Source organism: Saccostrea echinata, unplaced genomic scaffold, assembly GCF_033153115.1.
Source record: "Saccostrea echinata isolate AGI-Se365-2 ecotype Australia unplaced genomic scaffold, CSIRO_AGI_Sech_v1 ptg000054l, whole genome shotgun sequence".
NCBI lineage: Eukaryota > Metazoa > Mollusca > Bivalvia > Ostreida > Ostreidae > Saccostrea > Saccostrea echinata.
The window spans coordinates 49,631,853-49,645,546 of NW_026889803.1; the positions used below are offsets into that span (position 1 = coordinate 49,631,853).

At 33.2% G+C, this 13,694-nt stretch overlaps 1 protein-coding gene across 1 annotated transcript; it reads left to right on the plus strand.

The window, feature by feature from the left end:
• Positions 1-3,063: 3,063 nt before the first annotated feature.
• LOC133204981 (uncharacterized) lies at positions 3,064-11,140 on the plus strand. The gene is made up of 8 exons (XM_061340721.1): positions 3,064-3,133; positions 3,546-3,713; positions 4,085-4,153; positions 5,130-5,291; positions 6,949-7,047; positions 7,129-7,305; positions 9,773-9,878; positions 10,088-11,140. The coding sequence occupies exons 1-8, from the start codon at positions 3,064-3,066 to the stop codon at positions 10,368-10,370; spliced, it is 1,134 nt and encodes a 377-aa protein (XP_061196705.1). The 3' UTR covers positions 10,371-11,140.
• Positions 11,141-13,694: the final 2,554 nt, after the last annotated feature.

Below are 13,694 nucleotides of genomic sequence, written 5' to 3' on the forward strand. Positions count from 1 at the left end.
GTAAACATCCGAATTATAATTCTACAAATTATATTTTTAAGCTCTAAACGATGAACTGATCGTCTTATCAAGAGCAAGGTTGTCGTATACTGTTCAGATTTAAATGTATGTAATTAATTACAATTATCTACCCAATAAGAGTTGTAATTATAATCCTTGATTCAATGTTTTCAAAACACAAACAAACAATTCCAAGGACAAGCTTCGTAGTTGATTAACTATTTTCCCGAAAATGATTTTTAGAATTTGGAATATGTACAATCGAGGTAATCAAGTAATTAACGCAATTTATTCTGAAATTGATCCCTTTACGATATTACAGACTAATTAATTCAATGATCAATGAATTTATTTTGTCAAGTAAACTCTTCACATCTTTTAGATTTACAAAGAAGTGTTTCATTTTGATGTCCTCGAAATTAATCATAGTTATCTATTTTTTGTGAAATCTGGAAAAAAAAACGAATATTCGAATCATAAATTCTTATTCGAATATCAACTCATCGAATGAATATTCGAATAATCGAATATTTGTTGACATCCCTAATTAAAAATGACATAATTTTCTGGCTAGTCAATGCATAATGACATCAAGAATAGCATCATTTTTCTAATATCTTGAAAATATTACAAAAATGGCCAAAACTTTGATCCCCTTTGGTGGCCCCATGTCATCCCTGGGGGCCAGGCCATGGTTTGAACAAAATTGAATCTCCAATACCTTAGGATGCTTGCAGCCTTGCACATAACTGTTCATGGCCCAGTTGTTCTTGATAAGTTTTTAAAGATTGTTTCCTTTATACATGTATTTATTTATAAAACTGGCCCCATCCTACCTCACGGGCCATGGATTGAACAAATTTGAATCTCAACTATCTAAAGATTTGTCCCCTGTACATTTCTATGTAAAATTCTGATCCCTAAGGGGCCCCCTACCCCCATGTAAAACTTTGATCTCCTATTGTGGCCCCACCCTAACCCTTGGTTTGAAAAAAATTAAATCTACACTGTGTCAGGAAGCTTTCATATAAAATTCATCTACTCTGTCCCTGTGGTTCTTGAGAAGAAGAATTTTTATATCACCCCACCCTATATTTGCCATTTTTTGATTATCTCCCCCTTGCAAGAAGGCGTGGATCTTCATTTGAGTAAACTTGAATATCTTCACCCAAGTATACTTTGTGCCAAGTTTTGTTGAAATTGGCTCATTGGTTCTGGAGAAGAAGATGAAAATGTGAAAAGTTTAGGGCGCCGACGACAGACAGCAGAAAATTTTTGATCAGAAAAGCTCACTTGAGTCTGCAGCTAAGGTGAGTTAAAAAGCAATATGTATTTTTTACAGTAGGGGTGACTATATTTCAAGAAGGCAAATATTTTTTTGACAAACTCGTGTTCAAATAAGAAAACATTGGAGGAGGAGAATTTTGATATGACAACTTAAAGCCGTTTGAAATGAAAATTTAAATCTACTAGTATATTTGAAGTAAATTTTAAAATCAATAAACTGAATAAAGTAAGAATTTGGTGCAAAAAAATTATATGTCTGTACTCTGTAGTTAACTTCCTCATGCGGTTTAATTCAAACCTGTCAGTAAGTGTAGAAAAGAGGGAGAGAGATAGAGCTTTTGTTTCATTTTTAGTAATTATCATGTTCATCAACATATAAGGAAATGTGTATCTGTATGAGGTCTTCAAATCTACCATCTGATTTTATCATAGTCCTCAATTTTTCCCTGAAATCTAATTCTTATTTTTGTTTTCTCTTAAGCAATATGGTACGTAACTTTATTAGGCCATTCCAATTTTTTTCTATGTTTAACGTCCGCGGACGGATTGGTTTTGAGGTTATGAAATTGAAAACAAACACAAAATCGAAAAATATAAATATTTGAAACGCAATTTGCTCTTTTGGGTTCGGGGTCTCTCTTTTATTAAGTGGTGTACCAAAAAAAAAAAATGTGTTTCAATAAACTGTTAGTTTTACGTAGTTGCAATACGAAGAGAATTCTCAAATGACAATGATGATAAATTGTAGAATTGCGCTTAAAATGCTGTGTGTGTTTTTTTTTTTACTATTGGTTTGTGTGGGGTTTTTTTTCGGATAGAAAGATAGTTTTAATTAAGGATGGACGCTAAACAAAGAAAAAAACTTGAAATGGCCTTATTTCAGGAGAAAAATAAATGTCAAAAACTGCAATTAAATGTATTTTTCTTAACCATATTTATAGTGATCGATTATGAAAAATACAGTACAAAATTTTAAAATCTTCACACTCCAGAGGAAAAGGAAAATAAGTATATAATGCAATCTGGCAAGTCTAGTCATATTTATAGAATCAAATCAATGTCTGGGCTTTGGCAGAATGTAAACTCTTTGTACCGAATATACAGTACATCAGTGCGAGAGTTGGCAATGATCTCTGTTTCCAGAAAGAAAATGAGTCTGGTCAAGGGGAATCTGCTTTTTGTGGACAATAGCAAATATTAATAGTTGCTTCATACAGTGTAAAAATCAGAAGAGGTATAATAAATTCGTATATAGAGAGCTTTTATTCCTCAGAATGGTGTCACAGATTATTCGAAACACAGATTATTCGAGATCGATTAAAAAAAATAGGATACTAGGGTTTAGAAACATGGTTATAGAGTGCTCTATAGTTCAAAATTACTACTTTATATTGTCAGATTTACAGGGGGGGGGGGGGATCCCCTTCAATCAAGTAAAACGTGAAGAATGGAATACATTAAAATATTTTAAAATGATTGAACATGTATTGAAATTCAGAAAGAGTATGGAAATGTTATCTGTTTTATAAAATCTACTATTGAACCAATTTAAAGTTTATTCAAAAGTTAGAGAAGATTTGAAATAATTCCAGCACTTGTTCCATTTAAGTATAGTATGTCAATGGTGCACACTAAATTTAGGAAGAAAAAATACAATATAGGTACATATTTTTGTAATGTCAACTTCCTTTGTTATTAAACACGTGTCACGTGATTATTCTTGATATATTTTTATAAACTCACTGAGTCATCAAATATCAATCTCGCGTCTTCAAAATGAAGGGCAACCGAACTAATATTAGTCTCAGTATTGTTATGTTCTGTGGATATTACATTCATGTATTTGGTAAGACTTTATGATCAGGATACTATATGTGTAGAGTTTCAGAGTATAAACTTTATTAAAATTAGTTCTTTAAAGGAGAAAAAATGAAATACTAGTATGATAATCAAATAAATTGACATGTAGACAAAATTTGTATCAACACCAATATTTTGTTAAAGGGCAAAGATTTAATACATCTATTATTTTAAATACATGTGTATATTTTTATTTAAAACAATCAAATATCACATACTAAACAAAAAAATAATTTCTTAATAATGATAGAATTACTGTCAAAACAAAATGGTAGAATAAAACTTTATTTAGCATTGGAATCAACGATAACAGTTTATATTTAAATTTAAATTAACACCAAACAGTGACTTGTAATAGTAAAATTGTATATCAATTAATTTATAACTTTTTTTAAAAGCGAACGCGGCTATAAGACTTGGCGTCACGTCTGATTATGACACTGCCTCTCAGAATTGCCCACTAGTTAACGATTTTGAGCTTAAGAGCTCGGATTTCGGCGCTATGGAGCCAGGACAGAGTTACTGGGTCAGTGGAAAATTGGTGGAGCTAGGCTGCCGAACACGAGGTATACATATATGTTTGATACCTACTGGTTATATGGGCCTCCGTATTGATCACATGTGATTCTAGTGTGAAATGGCTTTCTTTGGAATTTGGTCATCTATTGATAACAAATAAATCGTTTTCAGCGTCTGTCGTTAATAAAGATTATCATAATTAACATTATATTCTTAAGTTGTTTATATAGATCTTTAATTTTCAATACGAGATTCGGAATTTTAATTTGCTATCGTCAAAAATATACATTAATTTTAATTGTTTGTTTGTTTTTTAAGAAAAACGTTTTACACGCTTTTTGCTGTAACATTTACCCCCCCCCTTTTTTTTTTTACTTTTTCCACGAGAGTCTGAAACAAATTGTATGCATTATTACAGATAACTGCTCTCGACTGGTCGTAGGACAAACTAGGGGCTCTCCTAGTCAGAGTCTAGACTTTATCTGCCGTAAGTGACATCATTTACATAATTCAAGTATTTTAGAATAATACATTTATATGTAATATAATATGCTCTGAGTACCTTCTTCATTCATCCATACGTCAAATACACTAAATTTGCCACGGCATTAAGAAGATGGGTGAACAAGGCGGGCGAAGTGCCTATAGTGCGACAAATATGAAGTGAAAAATAAATTCTCAATTTTATCAAAATTTTATTTGATATTTCATCTAACATTAAAGTATATTTTATGTAAAATCTCTACAATTTACAAAAATTTCACAAAGACTGAAATTATTTGCATATGAAATAGCATACACACACTAAAGAGGACAAAAAGGACCATTTTCTCATACTTTAACAAAATTTTTCGATATGAGTGGGTCTTCGCTCCATTTTTTTGAAAGTTAATCCTAAAAGTTTGCATAAAAATATACATTTTTTTGGTTTACAAAAACATGGAGCAAAGACCCACTATACCTTAAAAGTACACTTTTATGACAAAGCATTCACATCTTTCCGAGAAATACTTAAGTCCATTAAGTCAAAGGTCATATCACGAACATGATTTAAATGCCACTGTTCATCAGGAGCTTTATAGCGTAGTGGTTAGCGTGTTAGTCTCAAAGCAATATGATACTCCGGATTTTTATTGCTAGGGTTCGAATCCCACGAATATTATTTCATTTTTTAATAAAAGATTTTTTTTTCCGAGATCTTTTTTTCTCAGAAAAGTTTTGTTGATCATAATTTCATAAATTTCAATAATGAGAACTTTACTTTAAATACTTAATTCACAAATTGAATATGATTTTTTTAATATCTGAAGCTATAGGCATTCTGCACGCCTTGTTCACCCATCTTCTTTCTTGGCTCCTGTATGCGACACGTGGTGCTTTTAATTGTCATCAAATCATTTTGCCAAATTAATATAATAAATCAAGATACAATATACATGTAATACAACTCCTTATTGTTCCAGGAAACCTGGTGTCGCGTGAGCACCTGACGAGAATGGCCGTGCGGTGTGCTAACGGTTATGAAGTGGCTAGTATAATGTCTTATGAGGACATTAGGAACCTTCACAACAGGACCGTGTTCCCCACCAACCGGGCTATGATCATCAGAAACTTCAACAAGCCAGGTATGGGAATTTATTGTTTAGTGTTTCCAGAGTATTGCCTCTGTATGCAGGCGCGGATCCAGGAATTTTTTTTCCAGGGGGGGGGGGGTCCACCCCAGTCAAAAAAAATTTCTAACCCAAAAATTTCTGGACAAGCAAAAGAAAAAAAAACCCACTAAATTCCCTTCCCAAACGTATTAAACCCAGAAAATTACTTGACAAGCAAGGGAAAAAAAACAAAACAACCTAAATTCCATTTCCAAATCGTGAAAAACACCTATTTCGTGGTGATGATGGGGTCCACGATTTCGGGGGGGGGGGGGGACCCCTCTAGATCCGCGCATGGTATGGTCTTTAAAAACGTCGTCAGACCAGGAGAAGGAATTTATTATTTAAGTGTTTCTATAAGTATTATCTTAGTAGCTTATAATGCCAGTACTTTATTCTGTGATGATCATTTCTCAGAGAGGGATAAACCATTCGTTTAAAACGCAACAACTCTTAGAGGATTTTTCTCTAAATACAAAATATTTTTAAGTCACTTTGGTTTGAATGAATTGATAAAAATGAATTTTAAATGAAACCATTCTCTCTGAGTTTTATTTGGGGGGGGGGGGCAAAACGGACAATGCAATAATCTTAAGAAATATAATATACAAGAATCTGCTGGTCACAGTCACTGGGCATTAAGACATTGAAACACAGTTGTAATTTTGAGAACGTTGACGAGTTGCCAGTGTCCTTAACGTTCAGTATACACTGTGCTATTAGAGATGTTTACAAATCTTGTTGCAAACACATTGGAACCCATGAATATTTTGCATGTCTTTAACTAAGATATTATGGTAGATGCATCATGATTAAACGTCATATTTTTTCACCAGGGTCATGGCGTGGTGGTCAAGATATGAATGAGAAATGAGATCATATTTTGTTTTTAAAGAATTAATGTAAAATTGTTCATGGTATTCAACACTCCGTAGTTAATTTTTTTTTCATGGGGAAGTCCCGAGTAAACTTGAAAGAAAGAAAAAAGAATAAAAAGGGGGAACTTAGTGATGTTCGTCCGGTGTACATTTTCAGCACGTCTATTTTTAGCCTTTTCCTGTTTCTCAAAAAAATAGGTAAAATAGCACAATAAAAAGAAAAATGCACAAAGTGCTAAAAATTTTGCGCAAAACAATAAAAAGGAAATTCGTGGAAATTAGGTTCGCACAATAAATTCCATGCCTGTTGTTACAGAAAGTCAGTTACAGAATTTAAATCGTAATTAATCCTCTCAATGTCTTCCATTGGCATGGCCATAGGAACCTGGGGGTGGGAGGTTGTGCCCCCCCCCCCCCCCCGATAATTTTGCCGATATATAGTTTATTATAGTAAACATAGCCACTGTGTTTGTGCCCCTTCAATAATTAAATCTTACGACCTTGGGGTGCCCCCCCCCCCAACTGAAAATGTTTGGTTGTACCCCCCGTAACGTAAAAACTGTATAAAAGTCAACCAGAGCTTCCTACGAAGGGGATACATGATTGCAATATTATGCTATTATTAAAGACCGAGAAATATTAGACCTTAGCTTCTTTTTCGATAATTTTCCGTAGTAAGGTACATTTGAGTGTACGCCTTTAAACGTGAAAAGCTGACTAGAGTGTATTAATATTTTTCTATCCATTATTAGGATACCTCGAGACTTGTAAGGTTGTGAAACTGGAAGGCGATAGAATGACATTTAGCTATCAACCCTGCAGCGTGTCTCTCCCTCCACTGTGTTTAACAGGTATGTTAGTATTCATTTTTGATTAATTAATAAGAAGTAAGCGTTGTCCAGTATTCCAAATGTAACTTCATCCATTCCTAGGTAAACGCAACTCGCTGACGACTCTGATCATTGAAGACTATAGCAGTGTAAACTCAAAAGTTCCGAATCAGAGAAAAAACAGGTTTCGGCCATTGACTACCCTGTCCCCAACAGTTAGTAATGTAACTCTTCAAGATAACATCACACGGACGGATGTCGTAGCACTCGAAAATAACGGTGAGATATGCCTGTCAGAAACTTTCATGTTTTTTCTTCCGCGTTACTTTCCTACGAAGTAAGGGTTAATGTACGAATAGTGTTCCATTCCTTAAAAGAAATAGAGCCGAGGCCCCGAAGGAGCCAAGGCCCATTGCTTTTAAGGAATGGAGCACTACGAGTATATTAACCCGCGTAAAATCCACCTTTTTAAATGCTTGCAATTATTGTTTGTTAATATGTAATAAAGAATATTTATAAGATACACTGTAAATATACATTTAACATATTAGTAGTATTTATTTCTATATCGAGAAAAAGTAAGGCGAAAAAAGTGTACTGAAGTTATTTAAATCCTTTGTCATTCAACAGCTTCGATAGCGTAGTGAGATGAGTACCTGACGCCGAAGGTGAAGGTATCGGGTTCGATTCTTAACACTGCCAGTTTTGTAATGAATTATTTTTATGCACAAAATGAATTATAAAGCAATTAATGACGCATAATTAAATACGATAGAAAACCCCTGTTTAAATGTCAGATTATTTTGTGTGTGAAATGTGTTTCCGTATAAATTGAATTATGTACAAAATGTTCATGTTTGTCGTATTGATGTGAAAATATTATAAATTCCAGACTTCTGATATTTAATAGTTCTGTTGTGTTGGGTATGAACATGAAGAAGATGCAAATACATTTAACATTAATATAAAATATAAAAGCAGAACGAACGTTTGTTTGGGTGCAGATCATGAAATGTACTAAGCTCCACGGGTATTTGTTGTCATATGCGCATTAATTCAGACTTCCAAATTGTTATTTGGCTAGTGATACCTTTAAATAACATTTGTCTCTAGGTGAAAGTTGACTCGGCAAAATGCGCCATCCCATTGTTTAAGTTTTATAAGGTGATTACACCGCCTATACCCGATTTCGCGGATACAACGATACCCCGATTTCGGGGACTATACGCGATTTCACGGATAATACCCGATTTCGAGTATTCTCTCCAACCTGCTTAAATTTGTTTGTACGAATAACTCCTGTAAAACTAAACATATATTACAGTGTATTGATAAAGTACAATTTTTTAGCTGTAAACCCCGTTGAAATTTGTAATAAAATGATCATTTCTGATGTTTTTTGTCTGTAAACATATGCCCCCCCCCCCCCCCCCGTAAAACAACAAAACTTTTGGTATGAATTTGTTAAATAACGATTCTTAATACATGTAAAAAGGAATTTTTGTTTCACCGGGGGGGGGGGGGGGGGGGGGGGAGAGAGATGTTTAAAAATATTTTCTGTTTTCCATTAAAACAAAAGTTTTACCAAAATTATAGAGTTATCTCTCTTTGTTTTCCCAAATTTGATATGTTTTGTGAAAATTCATATAAATATCTATATAAATATGAACAATTATTCAAATCTGTTAATGTTTGAAAATTGACTTTGAGGTAGGCGGGAGAACAATACTATCGTTCGCAGTTCTTTTCTAAGTTCTTTCCTAGGTAGAGGTACAGGAAGGAACATAACAGATTCTGTTTTCAATGTAATTTTCAACTCTCCATTCCTGAAAAATAATGGAGCGCTCAAATAAAAGAGTGAAGCCACAGGTGGATTTTACGTTATATAGGCACAGGCATCTGAAGCTGCTTGGACCCCCCCCCCCCCCAACTACATGAACTAAGTAATTAAATATGAGGAGTCTTTATTTTCTCGAAATAATATGATTTCTCCGTCAATTCTATCTGTATGTCATTCTTTGCAATTGGTTTTGTTAAGATTTAAAAATTGGCCATATAGGGTATATTAATAAAAATACAGTATGTGGCCAATTTTTAAACCTTACAAAAGTACAAACCAATAGCACTGAATGACATACAGATGAATTGACAAAGAAATCACATATTTTTGAGAAAATAAAGACTCCTCATATTTTATTAGTTAGTTGGGAGGGGGGGGGATCCATGCTTCAGGTGCCTGTGAGATACCACGGCATATTTCGAAATTTAATTTATTTTTTTATTTTTTTTTTTTTTTGAAAAATATTGCTCGCACAATTAATTATGTTGTGTGCACGAGTTATTCTGTCGTTCACTTCACATATTATACAATTATTACCTCTACAAACATGGTAATAATCTTTACTAAATGATATTGTATATCTTGTTAACAACAAAAATCTATATCTTGTGCCAATAATTTTTGTTGAGTTTTAGAGATTGCCCTTCTGTAGTATTTTTTAGTTAATGTAGAGGGACAATCTCTGTAACTTAATAAAAAACCCAGAAAATAATATCGGAATATAAGTATGATTAACTAAAATTTCGGATATTTTTGATAAGATAGCGTGTCTACTAAAAATGCCCGGAAGGGAGGGTGAGGGGGGCACCATCAATACGTCAGGTGCTTGTGATATTTTCCAGAAGAAATGCTTGCATGCCCCAAGTATTTTAAAATAATGAACATTATCTGTTCATCTCTTTTCAGATATTCGTCTTTTTGGTCTTGGTCCTATTCATCTTTTATCCATTGGAACAGCTGTAATATTCACTTTTATCGTGTTACTGGTTATAATAATTGCATTAATCAAAAGGTATCTAGAATTCTTCCATATATATATATATATATATATATATATATATATATATAAATATAAATATACATGTATATATACACATAAATTTTCATATTTTCAACATTCAGTACTATTTAGCATTTTTTTTTCCAATTCAGTTGATATCAATTTCATTTTATACCGGTATATTAGGTTACAAGGTTAGAATTATTTTATTTCATAAATAGAAATCGAAGAGAAAGAGAAACCTCTGACCCTCCCAGCGTTAAGGACATCCAGAACGAATATGCATCCTGGTTCTCAAGTAAGGAACAGCTCACCGAAGAGTCAAAGGGCAATGGGGAAGGGGAGGACGAATGTCACTACATGACGATCCCTGCCGACAGGGAATACCAATCATTAGACCTTTTGGAGCAAAGTCCCGAACAAAGTCACGCGTACACGTCTATAGCGACATCCAACAGGACAAGAGTGTTCAAAAAGAAACTCTCCGTGTCTCTTCAGAGATGAATGTTAACTGTGTGCATTAAAAGAAGCCTCTTGGGTCTTTTATTTGCAAATTTAATGGAGTGCGTTTTTGAATCTCCACTTAAAGAGATTGACAGAATGGAGATCAACGAAGTTTCACTTTCCTGTGTCCGTACTGAAGGTTTATGGCTGTCCAAGTGAGACACTTTCATACATATTTGAACTCCTGCCTTAATGGGTAGATGTTTTCAAAGTAGTTTGCTCATTTCTAGTTCTCTCTGGGTTTAATCAGTTAAATCAGAATAACCACGGAGGATGTTTTTCCTCTTTAAAAGATACATGTGTTTAAATGAGTAATATGTACATGAATAGAAACGAGAAAAACTTTGTATATTGACAGTTACAAAGCATTGTGTCTGTTTAAAGTAGACATCACCATCAAATCAATTTCAACACATGAAATGATATAAATGTACCCATGCCCATTTTGTGGACAAGCCTGGTTAATATGATCATCTTTTGCTGAATTACTTATTGTTTGTTAAAAAAGATATAAATTGCTATTTTGAACATTTATTCTGTGAGTTGTACACTAAATGTTATGTTGCATTGTCTACATGTTATAGTCAAGAAAATTTATTACAAGAGAGTATCTATTGAAAGGATTCACATTAAAACCAGTTTAAAAACCTGGAAAAGCAGTAATACATCTAAGCTCAGGGATTTCACCCTCTTTTAACCTTTTGTTTTCTTTATTTGTAGTCACTTAATAAAAAAAAAATCAGCAATTAAGAAATATTTTCATCATTGAATACAGCTTTTACTTTTCTTTCCAGCATGCCTGATATATTAATCTCTACAACAGTAAAGCTAGATCTACCACTTAAAGTTTAGAATTCTATGTTATGAACAAACACTGATTCATATTACATATCAGAAAAAGAAATAAACAAGCTTCTTTCTCAACAGGAAAATGAGGTGGGTTTGTTGTTTACATCTCTTCAGTATGACTACATACATGTACTGCTACAAATAACCAAGAAGTAATTGTATTGACAACAGGAAGAAACAGAAATCTGGGGGCTGGTGAATGGGAGAAAACACAGATGTACACTATATAGAGGAGTATTGTAACAAAGTCTGACAATTCACTTCTAGATCAAGTTCATTCACAATACACTGTGAAGAAAAACACCCTCACAAAAGACTCTCCAGTTAAAAAACAAAATCTGCCCTCAAGAATTCTTGAAAAGGCTATAATGATTAATGTAAAAATTAACAATAACAAAAATGTCACAGTGCTGAACTCTTGAGAGTTTCAAAATGTCTCTGATAAGTCCGTAGCTCTACTGGTTTGAACTTGTGAAATCAAGAACTGATATATAGTATATACCTTGATGTATTTTATTTGTGTGCACAGTTTTATCAAAATCAGACCAAAGCTGTAGGAAAATAAAAGTAGGAAAAAAATATTGTGTAGGCAGACTGACACCTTACCAATGCAAAGTTCTTCTTGTCCATGACCAGTAGAGCTAAAATGCCCCTTGTAAACAGTGCTCATGATAATTAATGATGCAATAAATTAGCCATAAAGTTCTAGTGGAAGACAATGTTCCCCATGTGAACTCTGACTTACAGTCATTGTGAACAGGAGGTCCATGGACCACATTGCTCACCTGAGCTACAATGTCCAACTTTGATCCAAGTAACAAACTGGCTTTACTATATCAAAAATATCAAAGGAAGGGGGAGTGCTGTTGTCATTGTTAAAAAAAACTTGAAACTTCTAAACATAAGCTTGCTTCCACAGTAATTTCAAAGGTTCTATATCTGTTTATTTGTTAGAAGTTCTCAAAGTTTTTTCTATGTCTTTCTATAATGAACTTTGAACCCCTCGTTGGGACCCTTTCCTGATTGGAGGTCATAATTTGAACAAACCTGAATCTATCACATATAAGGAAGCTTATCTAAAAGTATTTATGTTCCTGACTATTTGATTCTTGAGAAAATTTTTAAAACAGCCAACCCTTTTTTTCATTATTTCCTTATTATCTCCCCTTTAAAAGGGATCAGACCATTCATTTGAATGAATTTGTAAGCCCTTCATTCAAGCATGCTTTGTGTTTGTTTGAAATTGGCCCAGTGATTCTGGAGAGAAAGTCGAAAAATGTAAAAAGGTTTACAGACACGGACAGACAGACGGACACCGGAAAAAAAATGCAGAGAAGCTCACAAGCTTTCAGTTCAGGTGAGCTAAAAACAGAAATCCTACTTCATTTTCATCAACAATTTTTTTAAAATATTATATTCCTATACAAGTGTTTCCCCCTCTTTGGTAAACCTTGTTTAATATAATACTACTTCTTGATTTTACTTTCTACTGGATTTCACTCTGTTGTTGATGTTAAAGTTATCTTTACCTAAATGTTTCATCTATAGGAAGCAATTGGATTTGCTATTATAGTTGTAAGTATATGAATAAAATTGTAACACATGCTAATTTCAGATGTCTAAATATCTATAGATTATATATCAGAATATAACTAACATGAAAAATAAAATAAAGCACTGGGCACATTTTATGGATTTCAAAAATGCAAAGGAATATAACTTTCCCATAATACCCTTTTGACCATTCAATCAATATTCAGAAATGCACACAGAAAAAATAAATGCTGAGGTTAACAAATGTTACATGTACTACAGCTGCCTAAAAATAGATTATTGATGAAATTTACATATGTATTGAACAAAATATATTCTATATCCATTAAGCTTGATAACTAATTTATTACTAATTTGCATTTGCTACACTTAAAATTCATAGAACATTTGGCACCATCTTTTCTTTTCTAAAATATCTGAAACCTCAGTTGTATTCAACATAATGTCCAGAGAGAATTCATATAAGAATTCAAAGGGGAACAAATACATTTCTTGAAGTGTATCACTTATTAAATGTAAAAAAAATTGGTCCAAATCATTAAACAGTGACTAGAGTTTCTGTCAAAATAAATGTGGAGACTGCTGTTAATAAGGAAAAAAAGGTATTCTGTATATTCCTTGTTTGGAACTGTACATATTTTCAAATACAAAATGTAATGGCAATGTCTTAATTTCATTTATGTCATTCAGATAGTTTACTTACATGTACCTCAATGCTGCATTACATATACGTACATACATATGTACATGTACAAATAAACCCCAAATTTTGGATTTTAAAATTAAAGCACTGTGTTCTAGTCTGGTACTTATGCCATTAACTTTAATCCCCCTCCCCCCGCCCCACCAAAAAAAAACAAACAAGAACAAAATCCTCCTCCCCCCCCCCTCCCCCCCCCCCAAAAAAAAAAAATCACAAAT